This window comes from Microcaecilia unicolor, chromosome 4 (assembly GCF_901765095.1).
Source record: "Microcaecilia unicolor chromosome 4, aMicUni1.1, whole genome shotgun sequence".
NCBI classification, from domain to species: domain Eukaryota; kingdom Metazoa; phylum Chordata; class Amphibia; order Gymnophiona; family Siphonopidae; genus Microcaecilia; species Microcaecilia unicolor.
The window spans coordinates 6978517-6995750 of NC_044034.1; the positions used below are offsets into that span (position 1 = coordinate 6978517).

The following is a 17234-nucleotide window of genomic DNA, read 5'->3' on the forward strand; positions in this document are numbered from 1 at the left end:
GGGGGGGTAGGGTGAAATTCCTTGGGCCTTGGGCCTGGTGCTGGCAAGCTTCTTCCTGTCTGCTTCCAGGTCTGTCCTCCTCTGTGCCACCCAGGATTGTATTAAAGCGATTTCACATTAATGCAATCATCCAGGTCCCTATTACTACTATTTAGCATTTCTATAGCGCTACAAGGCGTACGCAGCGCTGCACAAACATAGAAGAAAGTTCCTGCTCAAAGAGCTTACAATCTAATAGATTGTAAGGTCCCTACTCCCAGCACAGACAAGAACAGCGCAGGAGAGGACAGAGGGAGGGAGCAGTGGCGGCCCAGGTTGGGGGGGACATGATGGGTGCACCTGCGGTGGCCCTGGGTGCAGCTAGGGTGGTTGTGCCTGTTCTCTGGATGAGCAGGGTGCAGGCAGATACTCCTATTCGTTTTGTGGGGCCCAAAAAGGAGGATAGTTTTAGGTCCATTTTGGATCTCAAGTAAGTGGAGCACTCCGGGTTCCCAGATTCCTCATAGTGATGATGGTGGTTCAGTGAGGAGAATTTCTGATGTCATCAGATCTGATGAAAGCGTACTTACACATTTCCTGGTCAGGGAGAATATTGGCTATTTCTTCAGCTTGTAGTACTGGGTCAGAATTTCCAGTTTGCTTCTGTTCAGCTTAGTGACAACACCTTAAGGTGATGGTTGTTGTACAACTGCTTTCCAGAAGGAAGGAACTCTGATGTGCCTTTATTTGGATTACTAATTGATCCAGGGTTAAACTGTACAGCGCTGCGTAACCCTAGTAGCGCTTCAGAAATGTTAAGTAGTAGAAGTAGTAGTAATTTGCTTCAAGAGAGTCACAACTCGGGTCATTCAGCTCCTGCAGGAGTTGAGATGGTTGGTCAGCTCATCCAAGAGCATTCTATGACAGTCATAGTCCTTGGAATATTTGGGGTCACCTTTTGATACACTACAAGGGGGCAAGTGTTCTTGACAGAGGAGAGAGTGCAGAAGTTAGTCTCAAGTCGGAGGACTTCTCAGCAGGTCGAGCCCTCTATATCTTGGGAGTATGTATCTCAAGGTACCGAGTTTGATAGCAGTGACACTGGAGGTGGTGCCATGAGCCAGGGTCCATATGTATCCCGTGCACAAGGTACTATTGTCTTTGGTGGTCTTTGCAGTCTCAGAAACTGGAAATGAATCTAGCCCTCCTAATGGAAGCAAAGGACAGCATGTAGTGGTGGTAAAATTTCCAACTTAAGCGTTTTTATTTTGGATAATGTGATGGTGGTGGCATATGTGAATCACTTGGGGCATGAAGAGGCGATGGAGGTGATGAAAGTGCTAATGCTGTGGGTCAAGAGACAAAATATAGAACAGGAAAAGTTCTCTACGATGACGAATCACAGAAGGCAAAAGTAGAGACTAATAGATGATTCACCACTGGAGACGTGAGTCCAACAGTCTTTATTATATCAGAGATAACGACCCGACACAGGCCGTGTTTCGACGCTAAAAAGCGTCTGCATCAGGGGTCAATAAATACACCAAGTAATGAATGCAAAACGAAGAGTCCTACTTGTATATGTGTTGTCAACTCACTGATCACGTAGCACCAAACAGAATATGCTGGATACAAACTATCAGAGCAAAATCTTGCTCTGATAGTTTGTATCCAGCATATTCTGTTTGGTGCTACGTGATCAGTGAGTTGACAACACATATACAAGTAGGACTCTTCGTTTTGCATTCATTACTTGGTGTATTTATTGACCCCTGATGCAGACGCTTTTTAGCGTCGAAACACGGCCTGTGTCGGGTCGTTATCTCTGATATAATAAAGACTGTTGGACTCACGTCTCCAGTGGTGAATCGTCTATTAGTCTCTACTTTTGCCTTCTGTGGGTCAAGAGACGCCTCTTGGAGCGCTGATAAGGAAGGCAAAAAGACTTTACATAGTAACATAGTAGATGACAGCAGATAGACATATTCATTCCATCCAGTCTGCCCAACAAGATAAACTCATAGCATAATGTATTTATTTATTTGCTTCATTTGTATCCCACATTTTCCCACCTATTTGCAGGCTCAATGTGGCTTACAATATGTTACGATAATCACATTAATGGAATAAGAATTTCAAAATATTGTTACAGATAAGGTGCGTAAGAATATCATGTATGATATACCACATATGTTGATCTTTCCATGCCATTTGCAGGGCACAGTCCATAGAAGCCTGCCTGGCACTGGCTTTGTTCAACAACTTCTGAAGTTGTCATCAAAGCCCCACTCCAGCCCATCCAAATCTGTCCAGCCACGATCAGGGCACAGACTGTAGAAGTCTGCCTGGCACTGGCTTTCTTTGCTTTCCAATTACCAGTGTTGCCATCTAATCACCATGCGTCTTCTTTGGTTCCATTCCTTCTATACAGGATTCCTTTGTGTTTATCCCACGCATTTTAAAATTCTGTTACCGTTTTCATCACTTGCGGGAGGGCATTCCAGGTATCTGCCACTCGTTCCATGAAAATGTCCTGACGTTATTCCTGAGTTAGAAAGGCTTAAAGAGGTTAGGGCTCTTCAGCTTGGAAAAGAGACAACTGAGGGGAGATATGATAAAGGTCTACAAAATCCTGAGTGGTGTAGAACGGGTAAACATGAATTATGTTTTTAATTCTTCCAAGAAATACAAAGACTAGGGGACACTCCATTAAGTTACATGGTAATACTTTTAAAACGAATAGGAAGAAATATTTTTTCACTCAACAAATAAGTTTTGGAACTCATTGCTGGAAGATGTTGTTACAGCAGTTAGCGTATCTGAGTTTAAAAAAGGTTTGGACAAGTTCTTGGAGGAAAAGTCCATAGGCTGCTATTGAGCTAGGCATGGGGAAACCACTGCTTGCCCTGGGATCAGTAGCATGGAATCTTGCTATTTGGGATTCTGCCAGGTGCTTGTGACCTGGATTGGCCACAGTTGGAAACAGGTACTGGACTAGATAGTCCATTGGTCTGACCCAGTACAGCTATTCTCATGTTGATGGTAATCACAACGTATGCAAGTCTCTTTGGCTGGGGAACTCACTCTGGAACAGGTGGAGCAGGGTCACTAGCTGATAATAGAGGTTATGTGGTCTATCAGTCAATTAGAGACCCAAGCAATCAGGAAGATGCTGGAGGTCTTTTCAACCCTTGGCTCAAAGAAGGCAGTACAAATTTTCTCTGATAATGCCGCAGAGGTAGCTTATGCCAATTATCAAGGCAGCACAAAAAGTTGAGAAGTGGCTAGGGATGAATATTCATCTTCAGGCTTTGTTGGTGGCATTCATAGCGGGAACTGAGCAGATCAATGTTTGATCCGAGGGAATGTGAATTATCGAGAGCTGCCTTTATTGTGGTTGTCTAGAGGTGGATAGTCCCAGTGTTGGACTCGATTGTGTCCAGATTGGCAGGCCTAGGTGCTCTTCTTGAAGTAGCCTCTAGTGGAAGTGCTCTACATCTTTCAACCATCTCTGTTAGGCCGAGTGTTGCGGAAGGTTTTCTCTCATCCCAGGTTGGTAATCTTAGTAGTGCTGGGTTGGACTAATCTGGTTGGAGTGTGTGAAAGAAAATTGGCAGTTAAAACCACATCGTTTCTTGTAAACGTGTCCTAAGTGAGCTCAGGAGAATGTTGATTAGCATAGGTGATAGAGGGACATGACAATTGAGGTTCCTAGGGGTAATATTCTCCTTGTTCCATTTCATGTCTTATTTGTCAGAAAACCATTTTTTGAACTGTACCTATCAGGGCTGCATTATTGTTTGACAGTAGTAATCCATTGCCTATCAGATCAGATGTAGGTAGTGTTCCCTGGAGTGAGGTTCAAAGGGGTGAGACTATAATCTTTTTTTTTTTTTTTTTTTTTTTTTTGGGACAATGGTCCCTTTTCATCTCACAACTACCATCAGTGGGATTTATTTTGCTTTTTGGCTATTTTTGCTTGGCTGCTTTACCTTTCAGTCTACTTTGGCGTTCTTGGAAATCTTTTCCATTCTTGTACAGTGGGGTTATCAGTCTGCCAGATATTGTTGAAATTGGAAAGCTACAAATGTCTCCCAACAATTTCACTAAGATAGGAAGGCTGCCAGTTGAATGATGCAGTAGTTAGAACTCGCATTGGAATCTGTACAATTTTGTTTTATGAATTAAAAATGATTATTGAAATAGATCTCTTCCAAAATCACACCTTCCTATGGTTGTTATTTTTTTTTTTAATTTCCTGCATTAATCTTAGTGGTGGTATAGTCCTTTTAAATGTCCTATTTTCTGAGGTAACAGCTGTGAGCAGAGAGTCTTTCCTTTGCATCATTTATTGATGCTGGGAGTCTGTCTATTAGCATAAATTACTTTCCCAGCACTGTGAAGTACCGTATTAATGATCCTAAATAGTTGGACTTTCTTGATTCTTTCTGTCCGCTCCTGGTGTTAAATTATCCTTGCACAATAGTTTCTTTTTCTTTCAGATATGGTGTTAGAAACAGTTTGCTCCTTGCTCCGATGCCCACAGCTTCCACAGCTCAGATTTTGGGCAACAATGAATCCATTGAACCATATACCAGCAACATCTATACACGTAGGGTCCTTTCTGGAGAGTTTCAGGTAAGTAGTTTCTCCTTCTTCTCACACTTAATTTCTGTTCTGTGCATAATCAAATGTGCCGATGTAAACACAGAAGAACACCAGTCTTCGCAGAATTGAAATAATAAAAAACACAGTGAAGGTGACAATAGGAAAAAGTCTGTAGATGATGTAGATAAGTTCAATTTTTATTGCACAAATGTCATCAAGTCCAGATCAATAAGGGAACAAATGAAAAAGTAAGAAAGAAAAGAATAGAAGGGTTTTAGGTTATCCATGTTCTCATGGTTTCTGTGATTTCTTTTGTTGATCTTTACCTATTTCAGGTTGGTGGTGGTTTGTGCTTCCTGAATTAAGCAAGGATGTTCTTAGTAACCTGTTTTGTTAATGGAAATATTGACTGGATTGCACAGGATACTTGTAGTATGACATTTGTCAGTAGTTTTCAGTCTGGACTTGGTCTAGAGGGACTCGAGAAAAGACCCAGTTTCTCCTTCTGGATCTTTGGTATTGAATCTGTCAACTAGTCTGCATTCTTAACCCTTCATCAGAGCTACCATTTCCCTTCCATACTTGGTCATCCTTTGTTCCAGTCACGGAATTTGTGCACATCGAAGCACTATCGTGTATGAAAAGTGTTCAAATCCTAGCAGACATTTTTTTTCTCTGACCTAATCAAAAATGGGTATATCAAGTAATAAACTTGGAAACTTAGAATACTCTCGCTGGCCCTTTTATCTACCTCTGTCCAAGTTCAACCACATCTGTCCATAAGAGTCTTTTCCTTCCCACTGGAAACAAGCTGTCATCCAGCATCTTCTTAAGGATCTCTCCTCATAAACTTTCACCCCATATTGAAACCTTTCCTTTACATCAAAGGAATTAGAAAAGATTGTTCATTTTCAACTGACCCTTTCTGGAGCAAACAAGCCCACTCCATCTTAGGTAGGACACTGTATGGAATCACTATTTTGCCATCCAGTCTTTCATTGTTGTCTCCTTAGGTTTCAGTGGCATTTGATGACCTTGTTGCTGAACCATATGCACAGCCTAGGAGTTGTAAATTTCACCGGCTCTAAGTGTAGAAATGATTTATTTATTTATTTATTGCATTTGTATCCCACATTTTCCCACCTATTTGCGGGCTCAGTGTGGCTTACAATACACTGTGAATGATGGAAATACAGTTTGTTACAACTGCTGTTCAGCTAGTGTCAAAATACTATATAATAATCACTGCTGTTAAAAAAAAATCTAATAAACATGTCATGAGAATATAGAAAATGGAGCTTCAGAGGTGACCTTTCACTTAAGCCATCGGCTTTGGAAATAATGGAAGTAGGTGTTTCACCTTATGCCTTCATCAATCTGAAATCTTTTAAATAAGTTTTTTGTTTTCTTTATCAATTTTTGTAGAAACAATCAATATATACAAACTTATTAACTTATGCTCTAACGCTATGCCTTCATCATAATAAGCGTTACTTATCTGAATTGCATTGCAGGGGTAATTGTGCCTGGGAGCCTATCCCACATAAGGTCCCTCAACAGAAAAAGCACTGGTGCGAATCTCAGCATAGGGATATGCTATGTCTCCTTATGAACCTGCTGTGTGACTGAGCTCACCTTGCCTTGCCCTCCCCTTCCTGTTAATTCCAAACAAGCATATCTGCTTTTCTTATAATGAGATTCTCTCTTGGACTTTCTTTCGTCTTCCTTTAAGGGAAGAAACTAACAGAGCCTGCTTTATGGAGGTCCTAATGATCACCTTATTCACCCTAACCTTTGGTAACATGTGAGGTGATCCTTGAACATGGGAGTAGAAAGGTATGCCCTTCCTTCTTACCATTTTTCACTATTTTTTGAAGCAATGCTCTAATTTTTCTTCCCCTGCCTTCCTGTAATTTTGACTGCAGACAGCTTTGTGCTTCTGATCTATCTACATTTCTCCATTATCCTGGTGTTATTTTGGATTCTCATTTATTTTTCCACTCTCACATCTCTAATCCTATGGATTCCATACTCTTCGCAAAATTTGTTCATTATGTTCCTATCTCGTTTCTAAGGCCCTTCATACTTTAGTTAACACTCTTTTTATCTCCCGTATTGACTGCTGTAATTTTTGCATGCCTTCCCTAATCTCAATTTAAATGGATTCAGACTTTCCAGAATACGGCAGTATGTATTATAGCAGTTTGATCATGCTTCGCCTTTACTGGCTCAACTTCACTGGCTTCTTATTTATCGTATTAAGTTTAAGGTTTTAACTCTGGCACACAAAGCTTACTATGCTAATACATTGTGTTATTTGTCTGCCTTTCTCACCCTATACCCCAACTAGATCCTGTATTCTCTTGTCTCCCACCAATTGGTACTTCCTTCCCTCTCAGATTGCTCACTGGGAGTCCACTCGTTACTCAGCTTTCTTCTTTCTGGCACCCTTTTTGTGGAATTCACTACTCCCCTGTCCTCCGCTCCAAATCCTCTTATCTCCCACCTTCCCCCTCTCTTATAACCCTGAATGACTGGTTCATTTCTGTTATTGGTGTTCCTTTCTCACTTTTATATTTTATTGTGTAAACCACTTTGTCCTACAAGTTAAAGCGGTATATCAAGTGGCAATAAACATAAAATTACAATTACAAGCTACATTTGTGAATCACCATTACCTCTGAGTTCAAAGTGACTTGTATAAAGATTATCTGAGCATTCTTAGAGATAATACATATCCATTCATTTAACAAAAAACTAAATATATATATATAATATAACCTAAATTAGGAATCCCAGGAGTCATTGTTGATGGAAGGTGCCTGATAATTTTTTTTATTTCTTCCTTTAGGTAGTGAATCCACACTTGTTGAAAGATCTGACCGAGCGGAATCTGTGGAATGAAGAGATGAAAAACAAAATTATTGCCTTCAATGGTTCTATTCAGGTACAGCCTACTGAGAAATAGAAAATATTCTATTTGGGACAGTGTTTCACAGTTTTCTCCCCAGAAGACCAGCATTTTATCCTCTTCAGTGCATGTGCCGTTGCTAGAGTACTGTTATTTTTGGCTATTATAAGATAGAGATATAACAGGCCATAGCATAGAAACTAATGCATTCTTTCTTTTGATTTTTACTGAGGAGATTGCTTGGAAGATAGAAAAAACAATTTGGTGGTGATTGTGAGAAACTGAGGCAAATAGCAATGAACTGGGGGATGCAATACAGCAAATTGACAAAGTACAGTAACAAATCCCTAGGACCAGAAGGTGTACACCCCAGATTAGATCTTTTAATTTAACATGGGCATTTATATTCCATTTTACTTTTTAGTTCATGGTGGATTACAGTAAAAAGAACACCCGCTAGAAAACGCTAGGGGAGATATATACCCAGCGATATAGCAGAGCGGTATTGTTAAATAAAACGATAACAGAACCGGGGATCTGAAGTCTAATTTATTTTTAAATATATGTAAAGAAGGCTGTGTGGATGTTCATATTGCACTACAGTGGTATTAAAAGATTAAGTTGAACAGTTTGTGCATAAAATAAGGTATAATTTTCAAGATAGAACGTATTTCTCCACCATATCTAATACATAAGTATTGCCATACTGGGAAAGACCAAAGGTCCATCGAGCCCAGCATCCTGTTTCCAACAGTGGCAAATCCAGGTCACAAATACCCGGCAAGATCCCAAAAATGTACAAAACATTTTATACTGCTTATCCCAGAAATAGTAGATTTCCCCCAAGTCCATTTAATAACGGTCTATGGACTTTTCCTTTAGGAAGCCGTCCAAACCTTTTTAAAACTCCACTAAGCTAACCGCCTTTACCACATTCTCTGGCAACGAATTTGAGTTTAATTACATGTTGAATGAAGAAAAATTCTCAGATTCGTTTTAAATTTACTACATTGTAGCTTCATCACATGCCCCCTAGTTCTAGTATTTTTGGAAAGCGTAAACAGACGCTTCACATCTACCCGTTCAACTCCACTCATTATTTTATAGACCTCTCTCATTTCTCCAAGCTGAAGAGCCGCTTTAGCCTTTCCTCATAGGGAAGTTGTCCCATCCCCTTTATCATTTTCGTCGCCCTTCTCTGCACCTTTTCTAATTCCACTATATCTTTTTTGAGATGCGGCGACCAGAATTGAACACAATATTCGAGGTGCGCTCACACCATGGAGTGATACAAAGGCATTGTAACATCCTCATTTTTGTTCTCCATTCCTTTCTTAATAGTACCTAACATTCTATTTGCTTTCTTAGCTGCAGCAGCACACTGAGCAGAAGGCTTCAACGTATCATCAACGAGGACATCTAGATCCCTTTCTTGGTCCGTGACTCCTAACGTGGAACCTTGCATGACGTAGCTATAATTCGGGTTCCTCTTTCCCACATGCTTCACTTTGCACTTGCTCACATTTAATACAAAAATACATTTAAATCACTGGCATAAATCTAATGCTACCTTCTCGTCCTATATAGGTAATAAATATGTCTAAACATTCTATATGAAGAAGTCAACCCAAGTTATTTCGGCAATGAATTCCACAGAATAGGACCATAAAGTGATAGTTCTGTATTTTGTAGACTGTAGACAAATCATAGAAAGTTTTGGTAGAACTAGTCTCATTTCTGATTCATCTCAATTTTCACCATGGATTATAAACATTAATAAAATGCGACATACATTTTGGTGCATGTAAAACTTTACTACTACTACTTATCTTTTCTATAGTGCTACTAGACACAAGCTTACAATCTGTTCAAGACAAGGGATTAGGGAATTAATGTGAGAATGATTAAAATCAGACATGGTTGCCTCTTTGTGATCTTTCTCACAGCTCGGTCTGAAGAGCTTCTGAGCGCCTTTTGACAGTCTTTGCGCAATTTTTTGTTCGGTTTGTTTTTCGGATTAGCCTGTGATTCCTCTTTCTTTTCTTTTTTCCCCCAATTTTATTTGTTTTCTGCGTCATTAGGCCAAATTTAGGCCTTGACTCCGGCTGCGTTCTCCATTTTTTTTTTCTGGTGCCTTGTCCCTTTCTTGCCGTCAAGTTGGTTGATTTGGCTGCAGAGATTTTCCCTTTCATGTCCACAAAAGTTTACAGTGGCTTTTAAGTGCTGTTTCGGGTGCAATTGGACCATCTCTGGTAAGGACACCCATTTTTGGTGTCTTCAGTGTTTAGGGCCTGACCATAGTCCTGCTGTGTCCTCTGTCTTTGTGTGAATAAACAGACCCAGTTAGCCAGAGAGGCTCAACAAGACAGAACTTGCTTGTTTACTCTTTCCAACAGTACAAAGACTAGTGGGAATGCAATGAAATTACTGTCTAGTACATTTAGAGCAAATTGGGAGGATATTTCTTTATTCAATGTGTAATTAAACTCTAGGATTTGTTGCTAGAGGAAGTGGTAGAAGCAGTTAATGTAGCAAGGTTTAAAGGTTTGCACAAGTTCCTAAAAAAATTTCCATAAACTAAGGCGGACTTGGGGAAAATCCACTGCTTATTCCTTTAAGCAGCATGAAATCTGTTTGAATCTTTGTGATTGTCTTGTGCTTGTCATCTGGATTAGCAACTGTTGGAAACAGGATGCTGGACTTGATGGACCTTTTGGTCTGTCCCAGTATGGCAATATTTTTATGTGCTTATGCTTATGGATTGATTCTGGCACCTGAGTAAGTTACCCATATCAGCTGATGTCAGAGACAAGAATTTTGGGCTTCATGGATGTATGATCAGACCCAGCATGGCACACTTGATGTTCTTACATTACTAGGTTTGAAATGGTCCAGTTTAATAATGACCTATACTGATTTATCAAACAAAATCTAGTGTGAAAACACAAAGATAGAATAGCCATACTGGGCCAGACCATGTAGTCCAGTATCCTATTTCCAACAGTGGCCAATCCAGGTCACAAGAACCAGAAGTAACTTTTTTTGAGGGGGGGGAGGGTGCCCACTGGAATCACTGATTCTGCATGCTTTTGAGTGGAATATAAGTAATATATTCTAGGACTCACTATTATCCTCCATCCTTTTCAATTTTGGCAGAATATCCCAGAGATTACTGATGACCTGAAGGAACTTTACAAGACTGTGTGGGAGATCTCCCAGAAAACTATCATTACGATGGCAGCAGACCGTGGAGCTTTCATTGATCAGTCTCAATCCCTCAATATCCATATCGCTGAGCCCAACTATGGCAAGCTCACCAGTATGCACTTCTTTGGCTGGAAGCAGGTAAGCTGCCCTTTGGGTAGAGTGCTGAAAAAGGGAGTATGTTGAGTGGTAGAACAGCTGTTGGATCAGGCACTAGTGGTGCTAAATAATCTGTTCCTGAAATGGGGAAGGAAAGGATTTGTGGGAATGTGCTGGATGCTAACAGTTTGGCTTTCTAAAAAAGTTTGCTGCCCGGGCATTGTCCTATTTTCAGGATTGTGGAAAAAGAAAATGTATGTTTTTTTTTTTTTTTAAATTTGTGGTGGAGAGAGGAGGGAGAACGATCTGGACCTCATTGGGGGGGGGGGGGGGGGGGGGGGGGGGGGGGGGTGGTGCGCAGCAAGAAAAAGAGGTGGCAAGCCATTTAGGAGGGCAGTGCCCTGCCCCCTCCAAACTATGCCCATGGACCTGGACCAACCTGATTTTGTGGCTGGATTCCCAGAACTGGTACGCCACTTTCTCTTTATCCCCTTCCATTTCCTGTACTCTATCCACTGTGTATAGATCAGTTCTCTCTCCCCCCCCCCCCCCCCCCCCAATAGATCAGTTCTCTGCCCCCCTCACTAGACCTCATGAATGAAGGTGTCCTTAGAACTGCACTGGCTTCCGCTCACGGAATGAATTGAGTTCAAGATCTGCACGACCGTACACAAAATCATTCACGCAGATGCCCCACTCTATATGTTAAACCTAGTGGACCTACCGCCCAGAAACGCCAAAAGATCGGCCCGCAAATTCCTCAATCTGAACTTCCCCAGCTGTAAAGGAATGAAATACAAACAGGCTTATGCTACTACCTTCGCGTACAAAAGCACACAGTTTTGGAACGCTTTACCCATGGCCCTGAAAACCATGAACAATCTAACCAGCTTCTGCAAAGCTTTGAAAACACATCTCTTCAACAAAGCCTACAAAAGTCATCCTCAATGAAACAAATCATTCCTTAAACCACCCAAGTACACCAAAAAACACCTCTCACATGACCTTACCTAACACCTTTCCATCTAAATCCTCTTATACCTCAGCTTATGATCGACTGTACTTAAATCATGTAACGACTTTATCATAACAATACTCTGTAAGCCACATTGAGCCTGCAAAAAGGTGTGAAAATGTGGGGTACAAATGCAATAAATAAATATTTCCACCCTGTATAAGGAGTGGTTAGCTACATAATAGTCTGTCACAACAGGAACCCATGGGAACATGTGCAAACACTAACAAAATATGGATATTAAAAATATGCCAAAATACTATAGAAAAAAAACCTCTGTGTACAAACACTCTGAAAAGTAATAGGGAAAAATCACCATCACTGGTCTAAAAAAAAATAAAGCTCTACCAAAGAAGTTTGCTACATCCTATGTTTCTGGACTTGTCTGGTGGACAATAGGAAGGAAAAATGTGGGTTTTGCCTGCTATTTTTTTTCCTTGATTTATACTAGACCAGTCCAGCATCCTAACCTGTACTATACTATCTCTGGATTTTTTTTTTTTTTTTAAAAGTTGGTTGTAAGTATTGGGCATTACTTTCTAGAGATTGCTTAGTGTGGGGTTTCTTTGGGCTTCTCCCTTGGATGTTGTAGTATGGTTCTGTTGATTTCCATGAGATTATTTATTTGTTACATTTGTATCCCACATTTTCCCACTTATTTGCAGGCTCAATGTGGCTTACATAGTACCGGAGATGCGTTCACAGACTCCAGTGTGAACAAATACAAAGTGATGTTGATTGTGGCAAAATAAAGTTCATGTGGAACAGTCAGCGGAAGAGTTGTGTTGTGTCCATTACGTACTTTAGTTTGTTGTGTAGCAGTGTTTCCCCCCTCCCCCCCCCCCCCAAGTATCATTTTTGAATAGATTGGGGGAAGTTTGTTTGCTTTGTTACAGAAATACAGAGAAGCAGGCATTCTGTATGGGGTGGGGAAGGGGCACGAGGGAAGCCACTGCTGAAGAAAAACCAAATGGTACGCAGCAAAGCATTTCTAAAAAAACACTTGGGATACTGCACACACAGGGTTTTGTGGTCTAAAATCAAAGTGGAAATTTTTGGTCTTGGTGCTAAGTAATGTGTGGCATAAAATGCAGCCCATCATCTTGCTAACACCATCCCTAAAGCAGGACGTGGTAGTGCTTGCATTATGTTGTGGGATGTTTTGTAGCAGAGGGACAGGCAGACTTATGAAGAGCAGTGAAAAGATGGAAGCAGCAAAAACAGGGCAGATCATGGAGAGATATTTGTTTCAGTCTGACATAGATCTGGGATTGATTGGTTAGAGAGCCTACCTTTTTCTGCAGGACAGTGATCCCAAGTGACGACGGAGTAGATCAGCAAGAAGCAAATGAATGTTCTTGGTCAAAGACCTGAATTTACTACTACTTATCATTCCTACCTCTCTACCCTCATCTCCCCCTACGTTCCTGCCCGTAACCTCCGCTCACATGACAAATCCCTTCTCCACCATTGCCAACTCCAGGCTCCGCTCATTTTGCCTTGCCTCACCCTATGCCTGGAACAGTCTTCCTGAATCCCTACGCCAAGCCCCCTCCCTACCCATCTTCAAATCCTTGCTTAAAGCTCACCTCGTCAATGCTGCATTCGGAACCTAACCTTTCGAACATATAGGTTGCCCCAATCTGTCCGACCTATCTGATTAACTGTACATTTGTCTTTTTAGATTGTAAGCTCTTCGAGCAGGGACTGTCCTTCCATGTTAAATTGTACAGCGCTGTGTAACCCTAGTAGCGCTTTAGAAATGTTTAGTAGTAGTAGTAGTCTATAGCGCTACTAGACCTAGGCAGCGCTGTACACTTGAACATGAAGAGAGAGTCCCTGCTCGACAGAGCTTACAATCTAATTAGGACAGACAAACAATAGATAAGGGAATATTAAAGTGAGGATGATAAAATAAGGGTTAGGAGTTAAAAGCAGCATCAAAAAGGTGGCCTTTTAGCTTAGATTTGAAGACGGCCAGAGATGGAGCTTGACATACCAGCTCAAGAAATTTATTCCAGGCATATGGTGCAGCAAGATAAAAGGAACGGAATCTGGAGTTGGGCGGTGGAGGAGAAGGGTGCAGATAAGAGAGATTTACCCAGTGAACGGAGTTCCAGGAGAGGAATGTAGGGAGAGATGAGAGTGGAGAGGTACTGAGGAGCTGCACAGTGAATGCACTTATAGGTCAATAAGAGCAGTTTGAACTGTATGCGACTGCAGTCCAGATGACCCCAACCAACTTGAAAGAACTTGGAGCTATTCTCTCAAGAATAGGCAAAAAAAAAAAGTCACCTTCCCATTGTTTAAAATTTGTTTTCACATATCTAAGGACTGAAGTTCCAGTTGTATATACCCACCCTCCTTCACATCTGGAGTGGAGTTCAGCTGGCTAGCTTGATGACAGGACTAAAGCATGTTACAATGCTGTTAACTGTGTGGGGATTGCTGCACATGCTCAGAAGCACTAAAAACATTTAAGAAAGCTCTGGAAGTAACCTTTCATTGCCCCATCTACAAAAACTTAGATTGTGAGTCCTCTAGGGACAGAGAAAGTAACTGCACATAATGTGTACAGTGCTGCGTATATCTAGTAGTGCTATAAAAATGAGTAGTAGTAGTAGAGATTGTGAGCTGCTTTCTTTGGGACATCTGATATTACAGGTAATCTAAGTTTACCAGTAATGATATCTTTCATTTCAGGAGCAGACTAAAACACAAACCTACAGGCAGACAATGCTGGAGAAAATATCGCTTTGCATAAAACATCGGCCTCATTATAGAAGTACTCTGGGTTCCTATTACTAGAAATGAATATTTTTTTGTTACATTTGTACCCCGCGCTTTCCCACTCATGGCTCAATGCGGCTTACATGGGGCAATGGAGGGTTAAGTGACTTGCCCAGAGTCACAAGGAGCTGCCTGTGCCTGAAGTGGGAATCGAACTCAGTTCCTCAGGACCAAAGTCCACCACCCTAACCACTAGGCCACTCCTCCACTCTAGATTATTTGAATACTTCATCCTCATATGCATACATATGCAAATTGCAACAAGAGTGCATGGTTTCATTTCCATAGTAGTGTATGATTTTCTCACAAAGTGTTGCTATATACCACCAGCATCTGATAGTAATCTGGAGCTTTGAAAGGTCAATGGAATGGTTATTTGATTTATCTAATGAATGAAACCTTTTCAAGACAGAGTTCTGAGCCTACTTGACCAGAATCCTACATCTGAATACATTTTCTCCTTAAGGACAGTTCTGTATTAAGTAAAGTGAAAGTGCTGAACACTGTCACTTAAAGAACCTTGGTTCAGTTCCCAGGGTGGTCGGAATTTGGGGGGCTATGGAGGCCTCAGGGAAAAGGAAATCACTCATTGTAGAGTGGCAACGCTTAATGGACATTTAGGGCCCAAGACTGCTGAGATCTAGAAATAGCTGTGGTCCATAAGTCTTAGCCAAGGATGGCTCCACAATGGCTTGGCTGATTGAGTTGAGGAGATAAAATATGGGAAAAGACCTTAGGTGCTGCCAGATCCCAGGCCCAGCTCTGATTGAACTAGAAGCCCTGTAAAGTAGAAGGGAACTACCAGGTGGAAAAAATCACAAGAACTAAACTGGGATGTCCAGCGATCTTATAAAAAGCATATTTGTCTTTTTTTTCTCCTGTAGATATGGCATAATTTAGAGACCCACATTAATAAAAAAAAAATGAGCAAACAAGTTAGTTTTATAGTTTCATACTTATCCAACTCCTTCATAGCAGAAATGCATTGAGATTACACATCTCAGAAGTAGAGCAGGTTTACCAGGTCACACAGGTGTCGTGACCATAAGTGGCACTGAACAGTGAAAGAATTCCAAGGCTTTCCAGAATAAATGAGATTTTGTGTGATTTGCATGTGCTGCAACAGCCCTGCATCATCCTAGTTTCTCTTATTTTTCCCCCAAGCCTAGTTGAAACATCTGGGATAAGTGCTGACTTAAGACAGGATGTCTGTGTCCCATTCATTGTCTCATATTTACATAAGTATTCACGCACCTGTTTACGTTTTGCAGGGCCTGAAGACTGGAATGTACTACCTGAGGACAAAGCCAGCAGCTAACCCGATTCAGTTCACCTTGAACAAGGAGAAGTTGAAGGATAAGACGACATTGGAGGAGGAAGAGAGAAAGCAAGAGAAGGATAGGAACACGGCTGCCATGGTGTGTTCCCTGGAGAACAGAGACGAGTGTCTAATGTGTGGATCCTAGGCCAGGAGAGAAGGTCGAAGGGCAGTTTGTCATCATTGGAACAGTTCTTCCTTAATTTGTCTCCTGTTGTAGATTGCTTGGAGGCTTGCTTTTGGAGGAATTATTCTGGAGTGGTTAATGTGCTGTAACTTCATTGGGTGGATGAACTCTCCACATGATCTTTGTATGAGGTTTCTGCATATGGACTGTGTTAATCTCAGTGCTGTCTAGGAAGAGCTTGCATTACCTAGCAGTCTTCACTGGTGCTGAACACAAATCTGTACAGGACAGCCTTAAAGCACTGATTTTACTACTGTATAGATATGTTGTAATGAATTAAAATCACAATTTTTCAACATGAAACTGCATTGCACTACTTCTGTCTTCAGCTGAAAGTTGACATATAAAGATGCTCTTTAATATGGTCAATCACTTAACTAATCCAGGAGGTTTGACTCAGTTGGCAGTTAGCTGCAGGCCATCAGCCCAAGAATTAGCAAATGTTTTTGAAGCTAAAATTGAGAAAATTTGTGCCATATTTCCACCATCAGATTTAGATATACTAACTAATTATCAAGAGAAGGTGTATTTTATTAGTCCAGAAATTGCCAGTGATTGTAATTGGAGTGAATTTATGATGATTCAACCTGATGAAACTAGCAGGCATTTCATTGTAGCCTGAATAACTGTCCCACGTATCTATTTTGATCAACAGCCCCCCCTCCCCAATTTTTATGAATTGGTTAATAACTTTGTTAAATTTGAGTCTTAAACAAAGAATATTCCCTAGTTTATTTGGGACGTACAATTCTTAAACCTATCCCTAAGAATCCATCTGATAAGATTATCAACAGTTTCTAATTTTAGACTGGTTGCATCAGTTCCTTTATTTGTTAAGATTATGTTGATACTCATTGATATTTTATGTCTATCACGGTTCGGGTTTAGAAAGGACTTAGTACAGAGACTGTTCTTGGTGCATTGGTTTCTGAGGTTAGAATCTGGCTAAGTAGAGGTTGCCAGGTCCTATTGATTTCAGTTTGATTTAGTAGCGGCATTTGATGTGGTAGACCATCATGTTTTCTTGTTTGCTGGAGGAAATTGGAATTAGTGGCCTTGTGTTAAATTGGGTTTTTTGACATCTAGAACTTAGATATCTTTGAGGACGAGCACAAGCCCTTCA

At 40.9% G+C, this 17234-nt stretch overlaps 1 protein-coding gene across 1 annotated transcript in view; it reads left to right on the plus strand.

Annotated features, from left to right (window-relative positions):
- Window positions 1–16408, plus strand: part of RRM1 (ribonucleotide reductase catalytic subunit M1) — an 83787-nt gene extending 67379 nt beyond the window's left edge. The window contains exons 16-19 of the mRNA XM_030199839.1: window positions 4482–4617; window positions 7439–7534; window positions 10655–10843; window positions 15878–16408. Of these exons, the coding sequence (XP_030055699.1) occupies window positions 4482–4617; window positions 7439–7534; window positions 10655–10843; window positions 15878–16072 (616 nt within the window). The 3' untranslated portion in view covers window positions 16073–16408. The remainder of the gene's footprint in view (window positions 1–4481; window positions 4618–7438; window positions 7535–10654; window positions 10844–15877) is intronic.
- Window positions 16409–17234: the final 826 nt, after the last annotated feature.